Source organism: Ursus arctos, unplaced genomic scaffold (genome assembly GCF_023065955.2).
Source record: "Ursus arctos isolate Adak ecotype North America unplaced genomic scaffold, UrsArc2.0 scaffold_13, whole genome shotgun sequence".
NCBI lineage: Eukaryota > Metazoa > Chordata > Mammalia > Carnivora > Ursidae > Ursus > Ursus arctos.
Genome location: NW_026622797.1, coordinates 9,868,912 through 9,893,305, shown reverse-complemented (window position 1 = coordinate 9,893,305; position 24,394 = coordinate 9,868,912). Strand labels below are relative to the sequence as shown.

The 24,394-nt window shown below is 46.3% G+C and overlaps 1 protein-coding gene across 2 annotated transcripts in view; it reads left to right on the top strand.

Moving 5' to 3' along the window:
- ZDHHC14 (zinc finger DHHC-type palmitoyltransferase 14) overlaps positions 1-24,394 on the top strand; it is a 262,897-nt gene that overhangs the window by 163,405 nt on the left and 75,098 nt on the right. For both annotated transcript variants that reach the window (XM_057310924.1, XM_057310923.1), the window contains exon 3: positions 23,799-23,957. In XM_057310924.1, coding sequence (XP_057166907.1) covers positions 23,799-23,957 — 159 coding nt within the window. The remainder of the gene's footprint in view (positions 1-23,798; positions 23,958-24,394) is intronic.

Below are 24,394 nucleotides of genomic sequence, written 5' to 3'. Positions count from 1 at the left end.
CAAAAAATCTCTTTATTTTCTTCTAAGGATGGAAACTTGAAATCCAAGGGTGCTTGAGTGAGTGATGGATGGATTGCTCCTTATACTCAAGAGAAAGCAATAGAGTAGAAGTGGACTAAAGCCCCCCGTGGCGAAAGTAACACACTTGGAGCAATGCTGAGCAGCACAGGGGCGCCTGGGTGGCTCAGTCTGTGATGTGTCCGGCTCTTGGTTTCAGCTCAGGTCATGATCTCAGAGTCGTGAGATGGAGCCCAGGGTCGGGCTCCATGCTCAGCTCGGAGTCTGCTGGAGATTCTCTCCCTCTCCTTCCGTGCCTCCCCTCACATTCTCTCTCTCTCTGTAAAATAAATAAATCGATACAATCTTAAAAAAAAAATACTGAGCAGCACATCCAATAGAAATACAATGCAAGCCAAATGTGTAGTTGTAAACATTCCAGTAGTGACATTTGAAAAAATGAAAAGGAACAGGTAAAATTAATTTTAATGATATATTTACTTTAACCCAGTGTATCCAAAATATCATCATTTCAACATGTATTCAATATTAAAAAATACTAATGATATATTTTACATTCCTTTTTTAAAATTTTGGAATTGAATCTTTCTGAAGTGTTATTTTGCATTCACAGAACATTCAATGTGGATTACTCGCGTTCGGTGTAGGCTACTCGCGTTCAGTGTGGACGTTCAGTGTGGGCTACTCGCGTTCAGTGTGGGCTACTCGCGTTCAGTGTGGGCTACTCGCGTTCAGTGTGGCCGTTCAGTGTGGGCTACTCGCGTTCAGTGTGGGCTACTCGCTTTCAGTGTGGACGTTCAGTGTGGGCTACTCGCGTTCAGTGTGGGCTACTCGCGTTCAGTGTGGACGTTCAGTGTGGGCTACTCGCGTTCAGTGTGGGCTACTCGCGTTCAGTGTGGGCTACTCGCATTCAGTGTGGGCTACTCGCGTTCAGTGTTGACGTTCAGTGTGGGCTACTCGCGTTCAGTGTGGGCTACTCGCGTTCAGTGTGGACATTCAGTGTGGGCTACTCGCGTTCAGTGTGGGCTACTCGCTTTCAGTGTGGACGTTCAGTGTGGGCTACTCGCGTTCAGTGTGGGCTACTCGCGTTCAGTGTGGGCTACTCGCGTTCAGTGTGGACGTTCAGTGTGGGCTACTCGCGTTCAGTGTGGGCTGCTCGCGTTCAGTGTGGGCTACTCGCGTTCAGTGTGGGCTACTCGCGTTCAGTGTTGACGTTCAGTGTGGGCTACTCGCGTTCAGTGTGGGCTACTCGCGTTCAGTGTGGACGTTCAGTGTGGGCTACTCGCGTTCAGTGTGGACGTTCAGTGTGGGCTACTCGCGTTCAGTCAGTGTGGGCTACTCACGTTCAGTGTGGGCTACTCGCGTTCAGTGCTTACTACTGACATTAGGTGTGGACTACTCACATTCGGTGTGGACTACTCACGTTCCAAGTGCTCACACGTGTCTAGCAGCTAGCATATAGGGCAGCACAGATTTAAAGGACACAGAATTGGACCTAAATGGTTGTTAGAATCTCTCAGAGCTATTGGTATTGTTTATCTTGCTTCGGATCACTTCAGAGAAAAGGGAGGATGGGTTTTAGCTTCATCATTTCTTTGGAGAACCTCATACGTTCATTCATTTTTCACGTATTCACCATATACTTGAGTGCTTACTCAGTACGAGGCACTGTAATAATGCAAAGTATACTCTCAGCAGGGTTCTTTTTGTTTCTATCAATGTAATTGTAAAGTTATAAATGATGGAATCATCTGGAAAACCTAAACAGAATCATTTTTGTTTTTAATGACATTAATGTTTTTCATATGGTCAAATTCCGTGCTATTGATGAGGCCACTGGTTTTTAAACCTGAACATAGAGCAGAACCACCTGAAGGGCCTGTTCACACACAAATTGGCGGGGCCCCCTTTCCAGTGGCCAAGTCAGGGGCTGGGGTGGAGCCCGCTGCTTTGCATGATGCAGACTTGCCTTCCCGTGCCTCACAAATTCCACCTGAAATGTGTGCAGTCCTCTGGAATAGACTGGAATTCTAGGCTTTTCAAGCCATCAAGTGAAGTATGGGGATTTGGGATGGGGTTGCCCTCTGTTCTCCACTCTGCACAGAGAGGTTTATTAAGAGTAACAAGGATGCCTATGGCTGTCCCTGCCTTTCCTCGACTTCCTCACCTTGGGCAGGAGTGGATCAGGGGCTTGGTCACTGGGCTTTACAGAAACCCCCACCCAGTTACTGGGGCCCCACAGGAAGTGCTGGTGGGATGGTCTTTTCTTCCCACTCTTTATTTAGTGATCATCTCTGCAGGAAAGACCTGGGGCAGATGAGGGAGCAGCTGCCTGGCGTTTTGTTTACCTGTGCCTTAAACAACTTGACGTCAATTTTATTTATTTATTTAGAGAGACAGCATGTGTCAGGGGGTGGAGGGGCAGAGGGAGAGGGAAAGGGAGAATATTAAGCAGGCTTCATGCTCCATGTGGAGCCTGACGCGGGACTCGATCTCACAACCCTGAGATAGTGACCTGAGTCGAAACCAAGAGTCGGACACTTCACCGACCTAGCCACCCAGGCCCCCTTGACATTAATTTCAGGTCACTGATGTGCCTTCCTCACTGCCACTTCCATTCTAGAAAAAAGACAAGTTTTCTCTTAGGTTTGGATGACCAGATTTTGCTGTCTTCTATGATATTAATCCCATAAATACCAACCAAAAGGTCAAGTTCTTAGAAAAGAACACAGATATGAAACCAGTCACGAACAGGTGGCCTGTGTAATTGTGTCTGATGTTGCTGGGGGGGGGAGGGCTCTGACTCCCCCAGCCCCTCCTGTGGTGGAACAAACTTGGGCTTGGTGACTCGACATGTGCATTTTTCCCTCAACCAGCACAAGATGTTTCAAACATTTATGTGGCTGTTTTTTTATCTTGTGATGACATATCCCAGACATTTGATGAAAAATATTCCTGGCTTGCTGTTTAGTTAGAAAATTAATCATTATCCATTAATCAATCTATTTTAAGCACAGCACTGTTTTAAGTACTGTGGAAGAGTCGGAAGAAATCGAGCTGGGTGCTGGCATCCACCAGTGAAACCACTGAAGCATGTTTTTTTTTCTTTTTTAACAACAGAAATTTATTTTTTCACAGTTCTGGAGGCTATGAAGCCCAAACTCTAGGTGTTACCAGTGTTAGTTTCCCCTGAGGCGTCTCTCCTTGGCTTGCAGACAGGAGAAATGACCGATGGCTTTAATGCAGGGGTAACGGTCTTTGCACTATCGACGTTTTGGGGCCAGAGAATTCTTTGTGGGGTGGGGGCAGGGGATGTCCTGTGTTCCCAGGATATTCACCAGCATCCCACCCCTCCACCCTCCGGATGCCTCTCCCCAGTCAGATTGTCTCCTGACAGTGCCAAGTGTCCGTGGCGGGAGTGGCAAAAATCACCCAGGGTTGAGAGCCACGGATGTAACGTAGCCTGAATTTGGGAGGACGGAAGAAACCACGAGCCGAGGAGAGAATCAAGAGAGATGTTCTGGGGAAAACAAATCCGAGCTGGATTTCAGAAGACAGGAGGACATGAGCTGACTGAGGAGATGGTGGGGTGGAGGGGCAGAGAGCAGAAGGGTGGTGTTATTTCAGAAAGGAATGCCAGGAAAGGGAAATATAGGAACAGGAGCTGGATTTCTTTGACGGGCATGGGTGGTGCACACGGAGTAAGGAGTAATAAATAATGAATTTAGTTAGTGGCGGGTAATAGCTGCTTCAGGCCAGAGAGCAGACGCAGGGAAGACTGAGGGTGGCTAACACGTGTCCAGCAGACTCTTTTCATACGTTCCACATGCTAATTCACTTCTCTTGGCAATAGTACCCACAGGTGCTATTATTATTTTACCCTTTTACAGCTGGAGAAACTGAGGCTTGAAAGGAACAGTAACTTTCCAGAGTCTCTCAGCTAGTAAATAGCAGAGCCAGGAGCTAAACCGCGCCTGGTGGCTGAGCCCACACGCGTTCCCGCTACACGGGGGGCATGGGTTCGTTAAGGTGGAGCCAGGTGATGGCGTTCTGCTCACCCCTAGGCAGGGGTGGTCTGGAATCCAGGGGGTCAAGCAAGGTTCGAATGGAATAAAAACGTTTGCCCTTGTTTACGAAAATATCGGGAATTTGTATGAAGAGTCAAAGATGTCCTCATATTTCAAAGGAAAGCTACAGATGGAAGAGTCCCAAGCAGAGAGGTCAGTTCCTTCAGCTCCAAGAATAGAGACAGTGGGTGCCAGTCTGCTAAGGGAGCAGGGGCTTTGAGCAGGAGGGGACAGCTGAGGCCTTCAGGCACGCCTGGGCTTGGCAGAGGGTGTTGGGAGGAGAAGATTGCCCCTGAGGAGGAACGGGCCAAGGGTGGGCCCAGGTGGGTTCCGGATGAGCTGAAGCCAGCAAGAGGTGTGTGTGGGGGGGGAGCCAAAAGGAAAATTGAGGGGTAGGAGGCTGGGCTGTGTCAGGAAACTAGGTGCGGAGGGATTGCTACACGAAAGACATGAATCTGAGAAAAGGACTAGGGGCAGACGGCCAGGACCCCGACTCTGCCACTCATTGCCATGATCCGGGCTGACTGCTCGGCTCCCCAGCCTCGGGGTCCCCTTCTCTGGATCAGGGACGGTATAATACTGCCTGTCCTGCAGGTGAGGGGGAAGCTGAATGCAATGCTGTACGTGTGGCCTAGTAGAGCTCTGTGCACACCATAGCTGTGACAGAAATTTCTCCAGTGGCGAGTGAGCGAGAAGGTTGTTTGGAGAAGGAGAAGCTGGAGCCAGACATTCTTGGGAAGGCTGTGGCAGGTACAGAGACAAGGGGTGAGGGTTGGACCGTGGCTCTGGGAGAGAAGCGTGGGGCTCTTAGAACTCCCAAAAGAAACTTGACTTGGCCATGTTGGGATTTTAATCTCCAGTGAATCATCCAATATGGGAGGGTCTTTATATAAATGGACAGAAACTGAGCGGTCAGGGCCGAAGAGTGGATTTTCACATTCGATGGAGCTATGCGGTTAGATGTGTGTCCAGTAATGTGTTAGGTTGAAGACTGAAAAAAAGGCAAAATTTTATTCCAGGGGCAGGGTTTTGGTGGTTCTTATTTGTGAATTTAGCTCTAAAAATAACTTCAGCATCAAGGTACTTAAAGGGTTTGTGGTACACCTCTTGTGAGCTCGACCCTTCTCTGCAGACTTCTAATTCCATCCCCACACCACTGAGAAAAGCAAGAACAACAGATGGGTCTGAGAGCAAACAGACTAGACAAGAGATGAAGAATCCACACCAGCGTGAGGGCACGTGCTGTTCACATCCAGCCAGAGTACGGGGACCGGCCCTTCCCACCGCCACCCTAATAAATAATGTATAGAGATTTCCCGCTAATTTCCAATGGATGTTTTTGGCCGCCTAAACCAGCACCGTATCGTAGAAATATACTGTGAGCTACAAATGCAAACATGTCAGTTTACATTCTCTAGTAGCCACTGTATACTAGTCAAAAGAAACAGTGAAATTGATTTTAATAATATTTTCATTTCACCCAGTTCTTCAGAGTATTCTCATCTGAACAGATAATCAGTACTCACAGAGTATTGAGATATTTTCTATTCTCCCTTTTGTACTAAATCTTTCAAATCTGGTGTGTACTTTACACTTGCAAAACATCCCAATTCAGACTAGCCACATTTTGAGTGCTCAGGACTACAGGTGGTGGTGGCCGCCATATTGGACAGCAGGGTCCAAAACTCCCAACTGCAAGGCCACCATTCCTGAAAAAGGCTGATAATTACTTTGAGCTTGGTGACATCTGTGTCACTCTCGTTGCCATAAGACTGATGCCTGGTGTGCACGAATGCAAGTTTGTGCTTCATTTTGCACCTCGGCTGGTTTGCATTACCAGAGGGAAACTGTTTAAGAGCCATCCATCACCCAGAGAGCCCCAGATGGGCCATTTAGTGACAAGAGCGGCCCATCCAGAGGGCTCTCACATCCAGCCGTTACCAATTCCAGAGGAAAACAAAGCTAATAACTTTGGTGCTGAAATGGAATCCAAGTTTGCGGGAGGGAGGAATTTCTAATATAAGAAAGTCAACAGCCCATCAATAAAGAAAGATTGGATTCAGGCTAAAGCAATGGAAGACTCAGAATTGTGTTTTTGGTTTTATTTCTTCTGTCTACAATCCTCATTTCAGGTCTTTATGATTCCATTTTTCCACTTGACAGTGCACAGGGTGGTTCTAGGGAGTCGTTACTAAAATAAAAATTATTGGTTTGGCATTTTGCAAAAATCACCAAGTGAACTTTGAGGGTATCAAACAACATCACAGAGTTCCAGTAATGTGGAATGGAGATTTCTCTTCCTTGCTGGACGTTCCTTTTCTTTCCTGGCCAAACATATACCAGAGTGAAAACATCTGGAAATGTGACCTTCGGGGAGGGACGCCCAGCTCCCAGTCCCCAGACGCTGGCTTTCTCCTCCAACTCCTTGATAGAAATGCAAGTGGGCACTTCTGATTCTGGTCATACGTCAGAATTATTACAGCCCCAAAACACACAAACAGTGTGATGATGGAGAGGTTTTTCAGGCTTCCCACGAAGCTCTCCCGAGATAAAAGCAGTTAGCAACTGCTATTCTGTGATGATAAATGGTTGTAGGTTCTCTTTCATCAATATTTTAATAACTGTTTGCGTGTTTTGGCAATTACGGACACAGAGGGTCTGATGGTGATTACAGAAGCAGATTGCAGAGGTGATTCACCGGACGCAGTTGGCCAGCAGAGGCAATGCCATCTCTCTGTGACCAGCGGGTTCCAGCCCAGGCACTTGGCTGCCAGGCAGCCTTCTCAAGCAGGTGTACCGAGAGCCGTCCATGCGGAGCGGCTGACGTGGCAGCAGCTGGCCGCCCTCCACTCTGATGCTCTTTTCCCCACGACAGCTCAGCACCCCCCCCCCAACAAGTACAATGAAAAACCCCACTCCAGAGTCAGCCACTTGCCTTTTTCTGCAGGTATGATTGGCCATTAAATGCAGAACGGCTTTGGCAGCCGTTCCATGCCTGTCCTGGTGGAAGGAATCTAACAAAGTAGGATTCGACAAAACCTGTAGAATCTGACAAACCTCTCTGCCACCTTAGAGGGAACTTTCTCTGGAAGGAGTTGGTGTTCATATTTCATGGACACTTCCTAATTTCTCAGTAAAGTACTACTTAAATAATTTATTTCGCTGTTGTGTCTTTCCTTGTCTCAAGCTCCAGGGTGCCATGAATATTATTTTGTAGTAGATCAGTTATCAATGTTTTGCCCACCGAAAAGTCTGGAAGAAAAGCTTTCAGAGATCTGGAATATATAGAAGGAGCATGAGGAGCTGTCTTTCCACTTTGTATCAAGTTTTAGAAATTAATGTGAGGGGCGCCTGGGTGGCACAGCAGTTAAGCATCTGCCTTCGGCTCAGGGCGTGATCCCGGCATTCTGGGATCGAGCCCCACATCAGGCTCCTCCGCTATGAGCCTGCTTCTTCCTCTCCCACTCCCCCTGCTTGTGTTCCCTCTCTCGCTGGCTGTCTCTATCTCTGTCAAATAAATAAATAAAATCTTTAAAAAAAAAAATGAGAGCCAAAAATCACAAAATTGGAAGAAATCCAATAGAAAAGGAAATTGAAATAGGTACCCACTTCATAGAGCTTTGAGGAACAAAATTTAAACCTAACTTGAAAAATAAATATGAAGATGTTCATTGCAGAATTATTTATAATAATGTAAAAAAAATTGGGGTACCTGGGTGGCTCAGTTGGTTAAGCGTCCGCCTTCAGCTCAGATGATGGGATCAAGCCCGGGGTCAGGCTCCCTGTCAGTGGGGAGCCTGCTTCTCCCTCTCCCTCTGCTGCTCCCCTTGCTTGTGCTTACTCTCTGTCTCAAATAAATAAATCTTCAAAAAAAATTTTTTTAAATAGTGTAAAAAATTAGGAGCAATTTAAATGTAGATTCTCGTCATACTTCAGAATTATTACAGCCCCAAAACACACAAACAGTGTAATGATGGAGAGGTTTTTCAGGCTTCCCACAAAGCTGAAATTTTTTCTACAATAGTAGAAAATGGGTAAATGAACAATTGTATACTTCTGTAATTACTGTTAGGAAGGAAATCAGAAACATGCTGATTTCAAAAATATTTAATGACTGGGTCACCTGGGTGGCTCCGTTGGTTGAGTGTGTGACTCACGGTCCTGAGATCGAGCTCTGCGACCAGCTCCCGGCTCAGCAGGCAGTCTACTTGAGATCCTCTCATGTATTAAGCCATACTGCTTGCTGGTTGCCTGGACTTGGGGCCTCCCGTCCTCGCCTGGATAATGGGATCCAGTGGCCTTGCCTGACTCAGAAGTGTGATGAGGAGCCCATGTGTTAACCTGCAGAAACTGAAAGCAGCCAACTATTTATACATGCAAGATGTACAACACTGTGTTGGCTACTGTGTCTCGTAAATCTGCTAGAACACAAGAAGTGAGACATTGAACAAGCTTTAATGACATGTTTAGAATCGAAGCCCCGAAGCCCCGTAAGGAACTAAAACTGAAAAGTGGACACGTAGCCAGGAGACGTGTTGGGGGAGCCTGGTGCTCAGAGCTCGGATGTGTTTGCTGGCCCCATGCAAGGACTGTCCCTCAGAGTCATGAGAGTGGCCCTTGCAGCTTCCCGTGAGATTTGGTATTGACTCTGCTTTGCTCAGGACAGTACGCCTGTGAATGGGAGAAGCAGGCCTTAGGCGGAGGGGTCTGGCAGGGCTCGAAGGCTTTAGGGTCTGAGGTCTTATCCAGTTCCTACTGAGCAGGGGTCAGGCGCCAAGGGTTGGACTAGGCCAACGGTTTCCATCATTAAACGGTTTCCATAGCAAAGAGCTATGGCTTGGGCTCTCCGGGCAGCGTCTCCAGGGAGATGTGGGGTGGAGGCTCCCAGGAGAGGGTCTTTGGTGCTGCTTACACAGCGGGAGGGAGGGGGAGTCCTTAAGCCACTGTCTGTCCCCCTCAGGTCTGCAGACCTCCTGTAATTAAAATGCAGATCGTCAGGCCCCAACCTAAACGCACAGAGCGTCTCTAGGAGGTGGGGCCTGGCAGTCTGCTGCTAGCACACTCCCCAAGGTGATCCTTTTACATCCTAATGCTTGAGGTTCGCTGCCTTTAAATGTCACCAAAAGCAGGTGAAGCATTTTATATGCGTCCGGTAGAGACTGCACCATGGAGATTCGAGGAGCTCCTCAGAGGAAGGAGGTCATGTCAGCTAGAAAGTTGTCAGGCGGAGAATCCTTATCCTTTGTCCCCTCCTCCCCTCCCATCTCCCCCCAGGTACCCACTCTGCCCTTCAGGGAAAAGAAACCCCTCAGGAGCTCTTTGTTAGTGCAGGAGGCTGCCCAGGAGGTAAAAAAGGAGTAAGGCAGGGCAGTGAGCTGCCAGGACCACCCAGACAGGAGGATCATGCTCTCAGGACCTGCTGACTCCAGAAGGACCCACTGAGTGTCCCGCAGGTACCCAGCACTGGGCTGGACCCTGGGATTTCTGGGGAGTAGGGCAGAGTCCTTGTCCCTGCTACGAGTCTGGAGTCTGGGGGAAAAGGCAGGCAGCTGAGCCAGAACCTGAATGGAGCAACTCCACGCCCCCCCGGGGAACAACATGGCAGCAGCTAGAAGCGCTTCCTGGGAAGGTCCTGCCCGAGTCCCCGGCCTCCGAGCTAGAGGAAGAGCTGGGACAAGTCTGAGTGACATGCGGTCACCCAGGAGTGGCCGGTTTCTGCATCGCTCTGCTCTATGTGTATGGTGGGTGGGGCTGTTCCCTCCCCAACCCCCAGCAGAATTTCTTCCATCTGAAGGGGGAGCGTGTGTTCTGGTTCTTGGAAGACACTTATTAGAGAGACAGATACCCCAGCAAGGAGGTGTCCAGGTGGGGCATCTCCATTTCTCAGCGCTGTGTGTGTCCAGAGCAAATTTGGTCATTTCTTTCCTTTGCATACGAACCCATGGGGTGGGGGTCGGCCCCGCCCCCGGCCAGCAGAGACGCACAGATGGACACTGTCCAGGACTGAGGGCTAACGAGGACTCAGGCTCAGGCCAAGCATTCTGTGATCCAGACCTGCAGGGAAGGGAGTGGGCAGCAGGTGAGGGGAATGTTTCAAAAACAAGCAGCTAACGGCCTCTGAAGGTCACACTTCTGGGTTAGTCCAGCCTGTGGGGCTGCACTGCAGTTCTGAGACTTCTAGAAGCCTGAACAAAAGTGAAACACAAGGGACTTTGGTGGGCCAAACGGGGCCATTCTGAGCAGCTCTGTTGGGTGGAATCCATTAGTCTGGAGGGCCGAGAATGGAAAGAATGTCAGGGAATATCAGATATCTAAGAATATCAGGGCCCTTGCACAGATGAAACTGAGCTGGAAACCCAAAGAATTTCTTAGTCATAGTTCTTCCAAGTTAACTGACAAAGGAACTGAGAAACTCCTACCCCACTGACAAGATGATTTCGTTAAAAAATCAAACATCGTATTCTTTATAGTTAAGAACATTCTTTTGTAGCGGCCTCACTTGGCATCTGCTGACTGTCGCGTGATGGGGATAATCAGAAGCAAAAGGCATAAAGACTCAGATTTCTAACTCACTCTTCATGCCAACAAATTTGGGACCTGAGCAAGATAGTTTATTTGCTGGAAGGGGAAAAAAAACCCATAATCACATTCAGAAGTATCAATGTGTCCATGTGACTAGAGAGAGACTTGTAGGCATTTAGGGGTTGTCTTTTATATTATGCATGCACATTTTTTAAAAAAACATGTAGAAGTTGGTGACCATTAAATGCTAATCTCAAGAACTGGAAATTCCATTTTCTTCTCCAATCCGAACAGTTGACATGTCTTGAGTCGTTGACTATCACTGCAAGTCACATTGTGAGCCCTGAAAAGAACAAAAGAAAAATGAAATTGTTTTGTTTTTGTCAAAATCTAGCCTGCACTGCTATTGATCACTATTAAATAATTCACCTGAGTTCTGTTCCAGCCTGACACATTTTATTCAGAGCGCTCACAGTCCTTTATTAAAGTACCGATGAGCACTAGTAAGGGCAGACAGCATCACCACGGCCGGCCTTACAAGCAAGTTTAGACGAAACTCATTCTTGCCCGATTTGGCCTTGGTCTTTTTTCAGACCTGGTACCAGAGCACTTTGGGGGCTGCCGTGGGCCCGTTAAGGCAAGTGTGGGGCCCTAGGGGCGGGATGCTAGAGATCCGTTGGGGAGTGGGGGAGCTCTCCCATGCTGCTCTAGCTAGGAAGGAGCACGTCCTCAGTGGTGCAGTCTGAAGCAAGAGGACTGGAACAATTTCATTGAAGCACTGTAAGTGGAAAGGTGCTGCATTGTCGTCGCTGTAATGGAGGGCTGGTTAACAAGCATTTATTGAGTGCCCACCTGCAGTATGCCTTCAGCCCATTTACCATCTGCTTGTGGGACTAAAGCAAAAATACAAGCAATGAGTTCATGGAGAACATAGGCCGTTATTTGGTGTGATCCAGACTCAGTCACACGCACGATGAAGAGCGCAAAGCCGAGGGGAGTTGGAAAGCTGGGGACAGGAGTCTGTATAGAATCCGACTCCCGAAACAGTCTGGAGTCTCTTGGTTCATCTCGCCGGCTCCCTGTTCTACAGATTGGAGTAGCCCAGCGAACTTCAATCACTCGGCGGTGGCAGTGCGGACGAGATACCTCGGTCTCCTGACTCCCAGGGAAATTCTCTGTTCCTCTTGCTTTCTCTTGGCGCAAAATCTGGAAGATATTGTGGCAGTGGAAAGAATGCAATGCCCAGTAGCAGGAAAGGCACTGTTCCTAGAGATAAATGTTGTGCGGAGATAATCTGCGTTTAGTGAGCTAATTGTATGACTTGGCCCCAGATTGCACCACGTGCTGCCAGAGAGCTAGGAGGAGGATTCAAAGTCCAGGAGCGACAAGTGGCCCCCATGAGTCAAGCAGACTCCTTCTCACATCGTTTCAGGAATGAAAAAAGAATCTGAAAAAATCTAATGCTGTCTTTAGGGGAGGCAGAGAGGATATCTTTCTAAAATTATTGATGAATGTCGCCTCTGCTCAAAACCTTTTATTTTCTGGTTCTCCTGTACAAAATGTCAGTGGCTGGCGAGCAGAGGTTTTTGTATGTTTTGTTCATTGCTTTATCCTCAGTGCCTAGAACAGGTCCTTGTACACAGTAAATGCTCAAAAACAGTCACTAAGTACAAACAAGATAGAACAATTGCTGAAATCTATGAATTTAAAAGTATTTTTCGGAAGCGGTGGCGATATTTCCATTGACGCCTAACTTTATGAATTAGAGGGAACCCGGACTATCTCAACCCCTTTTGCAAATGTTTTATGCCTCTTGCCTGCTGTTTTAAAAGTAACATTTTTGTTCATTACAAAATAATATTTGTTGATTGTAGAACCCCTGGGAGGCATAAAGAACTTATTTAATTCTTTATTTTTTTAACTAATGGATTAATTTAATTAATCTGACCAATCAGATACCCATGGTTAACGTTTTGATGTTTCTTTTCAGTATCTTTTCTCCGCAGAATATATTTTTACGCAAATATGGGCTCTCGTCGTACATTACTGTTTTGAAAACAGGCTTTTCCCTGCTGTGCACTGTGAACCATTCGACTCCATCTTCAATAGGGTATGGCCACCCATTGTATGGTCACGTATCACAATTCATTTAACCAACTCCCTTTTATTGACATTTCAGTTTTTAATACTAAAAACAGTGTCGCAATCAACGTTCATGGAAATTTCCTGAGGTCAGATGTCTAAAGATGCTCTTGCTTTGCCAAAGGTATATATCGGTTGTTAATGTTTTGAGACATATGGCAAACTTGTTCCTCAAAAGGTTACATTAGTTTATATTCCCACCAAAAGTACACGACCATGCCTATTCTCCCTGCTCTCACCAATACTAAATATCATCATTTAAAATTAACCTATGACTTTCTGAAATTGGGGCCAGCCAAATGGCAAACTTCTTCAATAGATTTACTGGCGTAGTTCTCCCTTGTGTGTGAGTTACCTGTTCACCTCTTTTCCCCATTTCAACTGGGATATTTGCCTTTTTCTTAATCGTTTGTAAGAGCTCTTTAAAGATACGACTCTTTGTTATGTGTGTAACTATATTTCTACTTTATCATTTGCATTTTAGGAGTTTTTGACATATAGTTTTTCAAATTTTTGTATAGTCAGAGCTGTCTGTCTTTTCTTTATGTATGCTGCCTTGTCATGTTTAGAAAGCACTTCCCTGCACCCAGACTCTTAAGTTTATGCACATTTTTCTTTTATGTTTTACGTTTACATATTTTGGTATAAGATATGAGATATGGTTCTAACTTTTGGGTTTTTTCCTTCTAAATGATTAGCTATTTATCCCATTTCCATTTATTGAATAACCCTTGCTTTCCCCCACTGATTTGAAAAGCAGCATTTATCTAATACTGAATCTTACAGAATTTGCATCTCTTTGGGAAGGTTCTATTCTATTTCAATGTTTCACTTTTTTCCTGGGACAATTATTTCCCCTTGTTTTGTTGTTGTTGTTGTTGTTGTTTTTGCTTTGCAAATATTCTCACCATTTTATTCTTCCAGATAAAACTTAGAATCATTTTTCCAGTTTGTCAGAATTTCCCCAAATCATATTGGAATCTTGATTGGCATTGTAATAGGGGCATAAAGTGATCTGGTGAGAATTGACATGTTTAAAATACAGAATCTTGCACTCCAGGATGTGGAATGCTCCTCCATGTTTTTCTTTTTCCTTTTTTTCAAGATTTTATTTATTTATTGACAAAGCACAAGCAGGGGGAGCTGCAGGCAGAGGGAGAGAGAGAAGCAGGCTTCCTGCTGAGCAGAGAGCCCAAGGCAGGGCCGAACCCTGGGATCATGACCTGAGCCAAAGGCAGAAGCTTAACCTACTGAGCCACCCAGGTGCCCCTCCTCCATGTTTTTCCAAAACCTCCTTAAAGTCTCAATTTTGTTTTCTAGGGTTCTGCATTTGAAACCCAGCAACTATTTTTTGGGTTAGGTTTATTCCTAGAGTCTTATGATTACTTTTTCTGAAGTAAATGGGATTTTATCCCTTTATAGTTTCCAACTGGTTATTGCTAATATTATATATATATATATGGTTTTAACATTTAGATAGATACATAGATACCCAGATATAGATTTATACTAGTGATTTCATTGAAATTCTTATGAATTTTACCAATCGGTATTGATGAGAGGCAAAAGAGAAAACAGTATAGAGCCACCATAGATGGGCACTTCTTCCGTGAAAGTACACAGTGCATTTATAAATGGCATCCACTAGTTCTGCAGGGGCATCCTTAATTCTCTCTTTTTCTCAGTGCTAAAGACAAAATCTTATAACATTGCTGTACAGAATGAGATAGAAGCTGGTCCTTGCTAATGCCCTCATATTAATGCCACTCAAACTTCAAAAAAAGCATGTCAGATTTTCCTCATGATAATGAGGAAGTACAGCCCTGCTCTCACGTGGTATCCCAGGTTTTTTGGGATTTTTTAAGATTTTATTTATTTGACAGAGAGAGCACAAGCAGGGGAAGCAGCAGAGAGAGAGGGAGAGGTAGACTCCCCGCAGAGCAGGGAGCCTGATGTAGGACTCAATCCCAGGACCCCAGGATCATGACGTAAGCCAAAGGCAGACACTTAACTGACTGAGCCACCCAGGCGCCCCCAGTGCCCAGTTTTTACCTTGTTTTCACCTCCTTGTCATATAATATTCCAAACACTGACAACCCAGACTGAGCTCTATCATTGTACAATATTTAGTAGCTTCTGACGGTGCAGAGACTGTGCCCCATGGAGTAGAAACGCGCGCAAATACTTCTAGCTTGGCCTTCAGTGAAAGAATTGATTTTCATTTACACAGCACAGCAGTTTGGTGTGTGTGTGCTCAGAGAACTTTGACCAAAAAATTGAGAGAAATTAAAACTTTGCAAGGACAAACTGACCTTTATTTCTTTTGCATTTAAGGTCAAGGTTTTGACATCCATGTGGAAAGATAAGTATGGCAAAAAATAAGAGTCATTAATTTTCATTTTGCTAGAAGCATGTTTTGGATTAACTCAGTCAAACTAAAAAGGTCATAGCTACTAAGCACTTTCTTTTTCTTCTGTTTTTAATTGCATTAGTTAGTGAGATACATATATATCTAGAGGATCTGGTCAGGCCCCCAAAAAGAGAAACTTTAATAGCTATGAACATCATAGCATCTGACAGTTTTCAAGGTCTTTCAATGAATTACAATAGCCCCGAACTATGGGTGCTCAAGGTATCCTAGTTTAAATGTGGAGAAACTGAGGCCTGTTTTCTCCACCAGATTAAAAAAAAAATCACACTTCTCTCACCAATGCCATTCTGTGTTCCCATTTTCTGGAACATTTTTAGGAATGTTCCAGAACTATTTTTAGAAATATTGGGGCTTATACTCATGGGATTATTTTTGCGACAGAGTGAAGAATGATGTTTACCACTCAGCGGTCACAGTTAAAATTCACGCTCATAGCCATCTCCTTAACTCTGTGAGCACATACAAATGTGGACAATATCTCTCCTTTAATGACATTTAATTTAACAGGGCCCTACTTACCTAAAATAGCTGTTGTCTTTTTCAAACTGTGTCCCCTGGAACCAGGGCATGAAACAAGCCGGGCCCATCCACGTAAACCAGAGCCACTTCCTTCTTGCCCATTTTGAATATTCAGGTTCTTTTAAGATTGAACAAAAAGTTACACTGTTATAAATGCAACAAAAACGCACCATTTGAAAACCTGGCCTGGCAGTTTCACTAGGCTGACTTTCCATTTTCCATCGTTAACTAGATAAAATCGGCTCTCCGGGTAACGTTAGCATCTTTATAAATGGCACACATCAAAAAAAATAAAATGAAACAAAATAAGGCACACATCTCTCTCTAGCGTCCCTGGGCCAACTGCTGCTATTCTCCAGCTAGTGATACAGAGACCCAGGCTGAGAGTTTAGCTGTCCTATGCAGCCCAAGCCTCTTCATCAGATGTCCACAGGGAGCTTTTCTAAACTTACTGATTCTTGGGCTCTACCCCCTGTGGACCTAAGAATCTTCAGGACTAAGGAATCTTTGCATTTTAAAAGGCTCCCAAGTGAGCAAACCTTCACTCACAGGTGGTGCTTGTCATGGTACCTGAAAGAATTCATCTAGGGACTTTCCAGGCTTTTGTCCTGCTTGCTAAGGAGTGTTTGCTTCTGGGCCAGCTTCTCAAACTGTCCCCTGCATCCTGCTCCCCATGGCATTATTCATTTCTAGCAAGCTTCCTGGCAACGCTGCTATTGCCGGTCCACGGAACATACTTTGAGTAGCACAGCCCCGGGCCAGGGTTCCACATCCTCAGCACCATTGCTATCTTGGGCTGGGTGATTCTTTGCCGCGTGGGCTGTCCTGTGTATTGTATGATGTTCAGCAGCATCCCTGGGCCGTTCTTACTCGATGCCAATAGCATTCCCTCCTGCTTCTGACAACCAAAAACGTCTTCAGACATTTTTGACTTTGGCCAGATTTTCCCTAGGGCACGACATCACCCCTGGTTGAGAATCACTGCCCTAGGTGACCTTGATCATCAGCCAAGTGTAAGATATATTATTGAATGTGATTTGTTTGTACGTTTAAAAGTCCGTACTTTGGGTTTATCTGCCCTCCCTAGAGCGTAAGCCACAAAACGACAGAGGACTTAATGTATTCGCCACTGTATCCAGAGCACCTGGAAGACTGTGTAGCACACAGTTGGGGCCTAATAAATATTTGACAAGAATAGTGAATGAATGCGTGAAGCTAGCACTGAGTGCACATGAAGCTCATTCTCTGACGCTTCCTTTTTCTACTTTCTATGAAGCACACAGAGAAAGGTGGCTTTGCCCAATTCTCTACCAATATTGCATTGTGTTTTCCTCGGTTCCTGGTTAGAGCCTTAAGTGGTCAAGTTCTTGTGGGGCTGAAGAGTATGTTACAGTTCTCATCTGACAGATGCTTTTTCCTTGACCAAGTTCTCTCCTAAGGGAGATCATCCTATGAGACCAAGTCCGGAGTAAGTCCAAAGCCTTTGTGGTTTCTAAGCGAGGTGACCTCCTATGACCAAACCCAGCTGCGCATTCAGGAGAGGCGAGATCCAGCCTGAGCTGCTCCGTCAGCCTGGGTTTGTTGTCCGCACTCACCATTTCCCCCTTTCTTAGGCTGCCGCTGCCCGCTGCTGCCCTTTCATTGTCCCCCCAACTTCCACCTCTTACAGTGCTGTGCGCAGCGTGGGGGACATCTGTGAGTGGGAAGAGCGCATATGAATCACTCCCCCTCAGAACCAGAAAGTGTCCGTGCCTGTCCCTTTCCATTCCTCCTCCTGAGCGGTTCCCAGGCAGCCCCAGTCCCCACTGCTTTGTTCACAAAGGCAGGACCGCCAGGAAGGACGTGAGACTCCATGAAAAAAAGAATCCCCTTCCGTCCCATGTGGGACCCACACTTGCCCATGGGTTCCCCACTTCTGCTTTCCTTGTTCTCTTGCTCCCGGCTTTGCAGGCCCTCTCTGCTCCTACTTGAGATGTGCCCCACGGAGCAGAGGGGACTCGCCTGCCCCCCTGTGTGTCTCGGGTTTGAAACTCTGCTGGCTCGAGCCTCACCTCAGGCATCAGTTTTAGTCCTTGAAGATAAACGTTTAAGACAAACTGACAGAGCAGAGCTTCGGACGGGAGGGAGAGGGCTGGAGACCAACACCGCTTCACGAGCCCTCAAACGCACCTTCTTACCTAAGCATTTACAGAGGCAAAGCTACTGCCATCCAGTATATAGGTGAGAAAATATCCACATTTTACCCTCGAGTGGAAACCTAACCAATGTCTGTGGACAGACGAGGATTTGCTCTACTTTCCCCCCTAATGCTTTAATAGTTGAGTTGTCTAAGATCTAATCATTTTAATATCTTCCTATGGTCTTGGAAGCTTACAGACGGTTGGCCAAGAGGCTGTGTTAATTGGCTCTCAGCCATCTTCCTTCAGGGTAGATAACCATCTCGAGGTTCGGTAGTCTGTGTCCTGAGGCTGCAGAGTGCCAAGGAAAGGAGCCTTATGACATTGCAGATGTATTAGATCCAACAGCTGCCCTCAGCGCATGCAGGGACAGAATCGTGAAGGCCTGCGTATAAAGCAGATTGCACTTCCGCAGCGACTTGTATCCCAGTGCGGAGAAGCTTTACCTTCATTCCAGTTAAACATTTATTAGTAGAGACTCCCCCTCTCTGGAGGACACCGTCAGTGGTGGTGAATCGTCTATGAAACGTCAATGCATCCAGGAATCCCAGTGTTTCAAATCTTTTCGGTAAAGGAAAAGAATCTTAAGGTACATCTTTTGTGAGTCCGGATTTTTCCCTTTGCGTTTTTTTAAAAATTTCATTTATTTATTATAGAGAGAGCAAGAGAGAGCAGGTGAACAGGGGGAGGAGCAGAGGGAGAAGGAGAGAATCTCAAGCAGACTCCCCACTGCCCACAGAGCCCGAGGCGGGGCTCGATCTCATGACCCTGAGATCATGACCTGAGCTGAAATCAAGAGTCGAACGCTTAGCCAATGGAGCCACCCAGGCACCCCATTCCCTCTGCATTTTAAAAAAGCAGAGTTCAGTTACTTTATATGGTGAAGTTCAACGGTTTTAAAAGTTCAACAATTTTCTCCCTGAATTTGGAGCAGGAATAAATGAGATGGTAGACAAGTGGGTCTCTCGGGAGGTGAGTGCCCTATTTATTATTCTTTCAAGAAAAGAACAAGACTGATTCGGAGAGTGGCTTTGAAATAGGCATGTGTTAGCAAACAACTTACTTAAGACCTCTACTGAGCCCGGGTCTCCTCTCGGAGTGAAAAACTTCGTGTCCCTGGACTCACACTGCGCACAAGGCACCCCCTCCTGCTCCCCCTCTCTGCAGACCCCCTCTTCCTTTGCTGATTGTGAGTTTCCTGCCAGATGGGGATCTGTCACTGTTTCTGCCTCCACCCTCACAGCTACCGACGTTTGCAGGGGGTGGGGGTGACTTTATGAAGAAAAAGACCATGTCAGGCTTTTAAGTTCTCTTTCAAAATGCATATAAAAATGTCCTTAAGAAATATGGACTCAAATAAACTTGAAGTACTGTTAGAGGGTTATCCCCCCAAGTTCTAGTGTCCTTTGTCCATTAGATATTGCAGACCTCAGTTACTCTTTTTGCAATGGCTGTACTTACGCCATAGAGAGCAGCCCAGGGAACCGGAGGCACAATTGTTGCCAACAACAAAACCCCAAACCAAAAACAGAGTAATCGAGGATTCAACCAGGAACAGCACCACCTGTGGCCTGTGATGTGGGGTGGGCCACGGGGGCTCGTCGTCGCCGGGGACAAGGAACAGATTTTATGACCGGCCGTTGGCGTCAGTGTGAATGTTGAGAAACTTCCTTTGTGCTCAGGTGGGTATTTGAAGCCCTGGATATCAAGGCCCTAGTATTCACATCTATCCTGGACGCAGGCATGCCTGAAAGCTGTTGGTGTGCAGCCGCCATGTTGCCTGGCCCTCTCTGGTGGTGCAGACGAGCTGTGGGAGATGGGCCTCTGGACCAGCAGCAGCTAGGGACACATTTAAGAGGAGCAACAGCCTCAGGGAGATCTTGAGAGGGGCATCCCCAGGGAGGGAAGAGTCACTGGCTCTGAGGACTAAGGGCAGTGGACCGCTGACAGTGAGTGCTGGAGGACACCAGTCCTGGGCGTCCAGGCATCTTACGGGCCCACCTGCCAGAACTGTTGGCCTTCCAGATGGCATGCACCTTGAGGACCTACTGTGTGCGAGAAGCTCTGCTGGACCCTGGGAACATGCAAGCGGGTAAGGCGCAGTCCCTGCCCTCCAGCAGCATCTGGGAGAAGACACAAAAGCAGATCCTTGTACTGGTTGCCCTAGCGAGGTCCCAGGTCTTCCATCCAACCTGTGAGGACCACCAGCAGAGAACGAGTCTCCCCTGCTCCCAGCACAGGACTGGCCCCTGCTAGCACAACGCGATCACCGATTGAACATCCTATATACGTACATGAACTGCATGGTAGGACTCCAAAGGAGGAAAGAGCTCAGCTTACAAAGAGAAGCTTGAACTGGTCCTTTAAGGATGACGGGTATCTACGCAGAGAGCTGGAAAAGGAGGCCCAATGGGAGAAGGCACCGTGCCTGGAAGTAGGAAACAGCATCATCTGTCCAGGGGGCTCAAGGAGGCTTTGAGCACGGGCTCTCTCTAAGACTGAATGGCAAGAGAAGGTCAGGTGCATAGAGGACCACGTGGGCCCCATGGGAGGCCCTGAGGTGGTTGTGAGACTGGCATCTGGCAAGCTGGCTGAGGGAATGGGGTGGCCAGAGTGGCCAGGAGACCCCTGGGGACCCATATCTGTGTTTGTTCATGTATGGGGCCCCCACGGCCTCTGGCGTGGTATTTGGCTTAGAGTCAATGCGGCGGACCCATGAGCAACGTGGATTTGAACTACATGGGACCACTTATGCGTGCATTTTTTTTTTCGATAAATGCAGAACAGTATTGTAAATGTATTTTCTCTTCTTTATGATTTTCTTAATAAAATTTTCTTTTCTCTGGCTTCCTTGATTGTAAGAATACAGTATGTAATGCATATAATATACCAAATATATATTCATTACCTTTATGTTATTGGTAAGGCTTCTGGTCAAAATAGGCTATTAGTAATTAAGTTTTGGAGGAGTCAGAAGTTATACTTGGATTTTCAACTATGCAAGGGGTCAGCGCCCCCAACCCCAACATTGTTCAAGGATCAACCATATGTCCTAAATGTCAGTTGACTTTTTTTTTCTTTAGTTCTGTGGACCTTCAGTCAGTTAATGATGGCACAGCTGGGCCCTGAATCTAGGTCTTCTGATTTTTCAATTTCTTTTACATAAAAAGCTCTCCAGATATTTAGTCAAGAGTTTTGGGGTTTAGCTTAAGTCTTAAGCTTCAGTTGACCTTGTCTGTTGAATTCTAGCCTTCAGTTCACATTGTATCAAAGTTTTAATCTTTCCAAAAAGTACTTGGGAACTACAGGCTCACTAGTTTGTCTTAAGAAGTGCGAGCAGATCCTTTCCCAAGTCACTGCTACTCAGACCAGGATTTTTTTAGTGGTTCTAGTGTGGATGAGTGCGTCATCCCTGCTTTTTAAAACACTGTCCTTGACAATTCAGTTTTTAAACTTTTTTGATTAAATTAACACAAATATTATTGATTGGATTATTATTTTTAAACCTGTATCTGGCTTTCTAGTTTTTCTGCCCATGTTCGCAAGAGCTGAACTGATACAGTAGATTTCATGGCTGACATAAGGCCAGTGAGGTACCAAGTCATAATTAATTGAGGCCTTGGTGGCACCCAGTTGGCAGGTCTCTGGAGAGCTGACCTTATCTTTGATGTATTCAAAGCAAGTTATTTTTACCCAGATGCTTACGGAAGTACACAGCCATCTCGTCTCTTTGTTTTCTCCTTATTACAGAATCCGTTGAGATGTTTGATAAGGCAGCCAGTGGGGGGCCGGGCAGGTGGGACACATACCAAGAGAGGGTATCCTGCTTGGCAAGGCCACTCGGGGTCCTTGGGATGGCTCCACGGCTGTTTAATTATTCTAAGTAGAAGGGTTGTCCTCAGCCAAGGGGTAGAGCAGAGGGCTGCTCCTTACTCTTCCCGTTTCCCTGCCCTCCCACCACCGTCTCTCCCTCAGGTGTTCCTGAACTCTCTGTCCTCTCCTTCCATAACAATGCTTGGAGAACTTTAATTTTTCCATGAATAGAAAATGGCTGCTAACCATTCAAAATGCTTGCCCTACCACTGGGGCTGGTATTTTCACAAATACCAACACTTAGGCCACAGGGCGGGGGCAGATTTTCAGGCCTGGGTCCTCCTCTTATAAGGACATTGGGATGAAGGGTAAGGGGCCCCTGATGTCACAATGCACGCATGGTGGATTCTGTCCGTGCAAGGGTGCAGGCAGAGGGTGCAGCGTGGCAGATACCACCATACCTGGGGAGTTTTTACCACCCTGATGCCAGACTATACCCTGCCAATGAAATCAGACTCTCTGAGGGTAGGAAGGAAAGATCAGTAGTTTTGGAAGCTCTTCCCATAGCTCCTGCCCAGGTTGTTTGTGGGGGCCTCAGTGGGTGATGGGACTCACCACTACCACTTGGCAAATTTACCAAATGTTGCAACTGTTGCTGTCTGATCGTGTGTACTTTCAGTGTATATGAATTAAAAGGGACAGCTACGTTTAGTGCTACGGGCTCTGTTTCGAGAACACCATGAAGTTTCCCAAGATTTCCTCCAGCCCCTAGGGTCTGCCCTGCCTGTTTATTGGCTGCAGAGTCTCTGCCGAAGCCCTTAGATATTCTTGCTGTTCATCCCCCGTGGCCTCCTGCTCTTGGCTGCACAGCTAGCTGCCCCAAATTCTTTCTGGCAGGCCTCACAGGGCTGGGAGAGGTCTAGATGAGAATAAAACTCCCATGTTATCTTCCTGTGGAGCAGGGGTTCTCCACCCTGCCACACATTAGAATCACCCTGGGGGTGATTCTGATTTAATGGGTCTGGGGCAGGGTCCATGCCTTAGGGGAACTTTAAAAGCTCCTGGGTGATTCTAACGTGAACTCAGAGACAAGAACCAGATTGTAAGATAAAATGAAACTTTAAAAAATATACATATTTGTATTTTCTTCAACATTTAAAAAACTGGTTCTAAAAGATAATGAAAGATGCTGGTCAGACTATAAAATATGGAAATTATTTTTAAATATGCATTTAAATATATTCATATATATAATTATATATAATATGTATATTATACATTATTTATAAATACATAATTTATACATATATTATGTATAAATATACATTTAAAGGTATATTGTATTATATATAATATATAATTTATGTTATATATTATAAAATATATATAATGTAAAATATACATTCAACATATATATATTTATGTATAAATATACATTTAAAAGTATATAATATAATATTACATAATAATATATAATTAATAAAATATTATATTCCCTCCATCCAATACCTGCTATTTTTGAGGAGGCCAGTGTGCAAGATGGGGAATTCTTAAGGTGTATTTGGAATGAGCCATCAGAGAAAGATCTTGGTATCAGTGTCACCTGCTATATTAATTAGGGCAACACTAGCTGCTGTAACAAATAAAGCCCAGACCTTCAGCAGTTTAACACCGTGGGAATTTAGTGTCCATGTAACAGTATGGAAGGTGAAGAGGTCAGAGAGGCAGCTCTACTCTGCGCAGTCACCCAGGGTCCCCAGTCTCTGGTTCCGAGGTGCACCTGCCTGGAGGGGAGAGGGCGGGCGGGGCTCCATGGGGAGGTACCCATTGGCTGGCCTGGTCATATGTGCTCGAATCCCATTGGCCAGAGCTCAGTCACGTGGCCGCTCCCACCTGTGTGAAACAGTCCAGGCGGCCTGAGCCCTGGCAAGGAGCTGGAAGGCTGTGGGGCAGCAGGTGCCTCCCAGAAAGGCAGAGGTGTCCCAAGGCCAAGTGTGGCCACTGCCCTTAGAAATGCAGACTCCCTCCAGGCCTCCCTTCTAGGTGCGATAGACTGCAGAGGCCAAGCGACTGTGTTAAGGGCGTGTGTTCTTTTTCTTTTCTCCACAGATATCGCAAACGGCACCGGTTCAGGGGGGTACCGCCCACCTCCCAGAACCAAAGAAGTCATCATCAATGGCCAGACTGTAAAACTTAAATATTGTTTCACCTGCAAGATTTTCCGGCCCCCTCGTGCCTCTCATTGTAGCCTTTGCGATAACTGCGTAGGTGAGTAGCCACCGACATGCCTCTGTTCTGCCTCTCACGTGGGTGGTGAGATGTCTGTAGCTAATGGGGTGGCTGATTTCCTTGGAGAAGACTGCGCTAAAGACAGTCAGCATGAGTGTCTCTTTAACCCTCCAGAACCGAACAACTCAATACTAGTTAATATTTCAAGTGCCTCCTGCCGCTGATCCCATTCACCAAGCCTGGTGTTATCAAATCTCTGTTTTTCCTTTTTCCGTCTTCCGCCACCTCCACTCCCGGTACAGCGCCCTAGGCCTTCTCCTCCCGGAGCACACGCTCCAGAGTGGGTTCTTTGTTGCCTGGAGCTGCGAGGTCAGCAGGCACTGCAAATGAAACCATGTCGACCCGAGGTCCCTCCATTGCCCAAATGTAGCCGGATGTGCTTTGTGCAGTTCTCCCAGCTGTTCAGAGCGGCACTT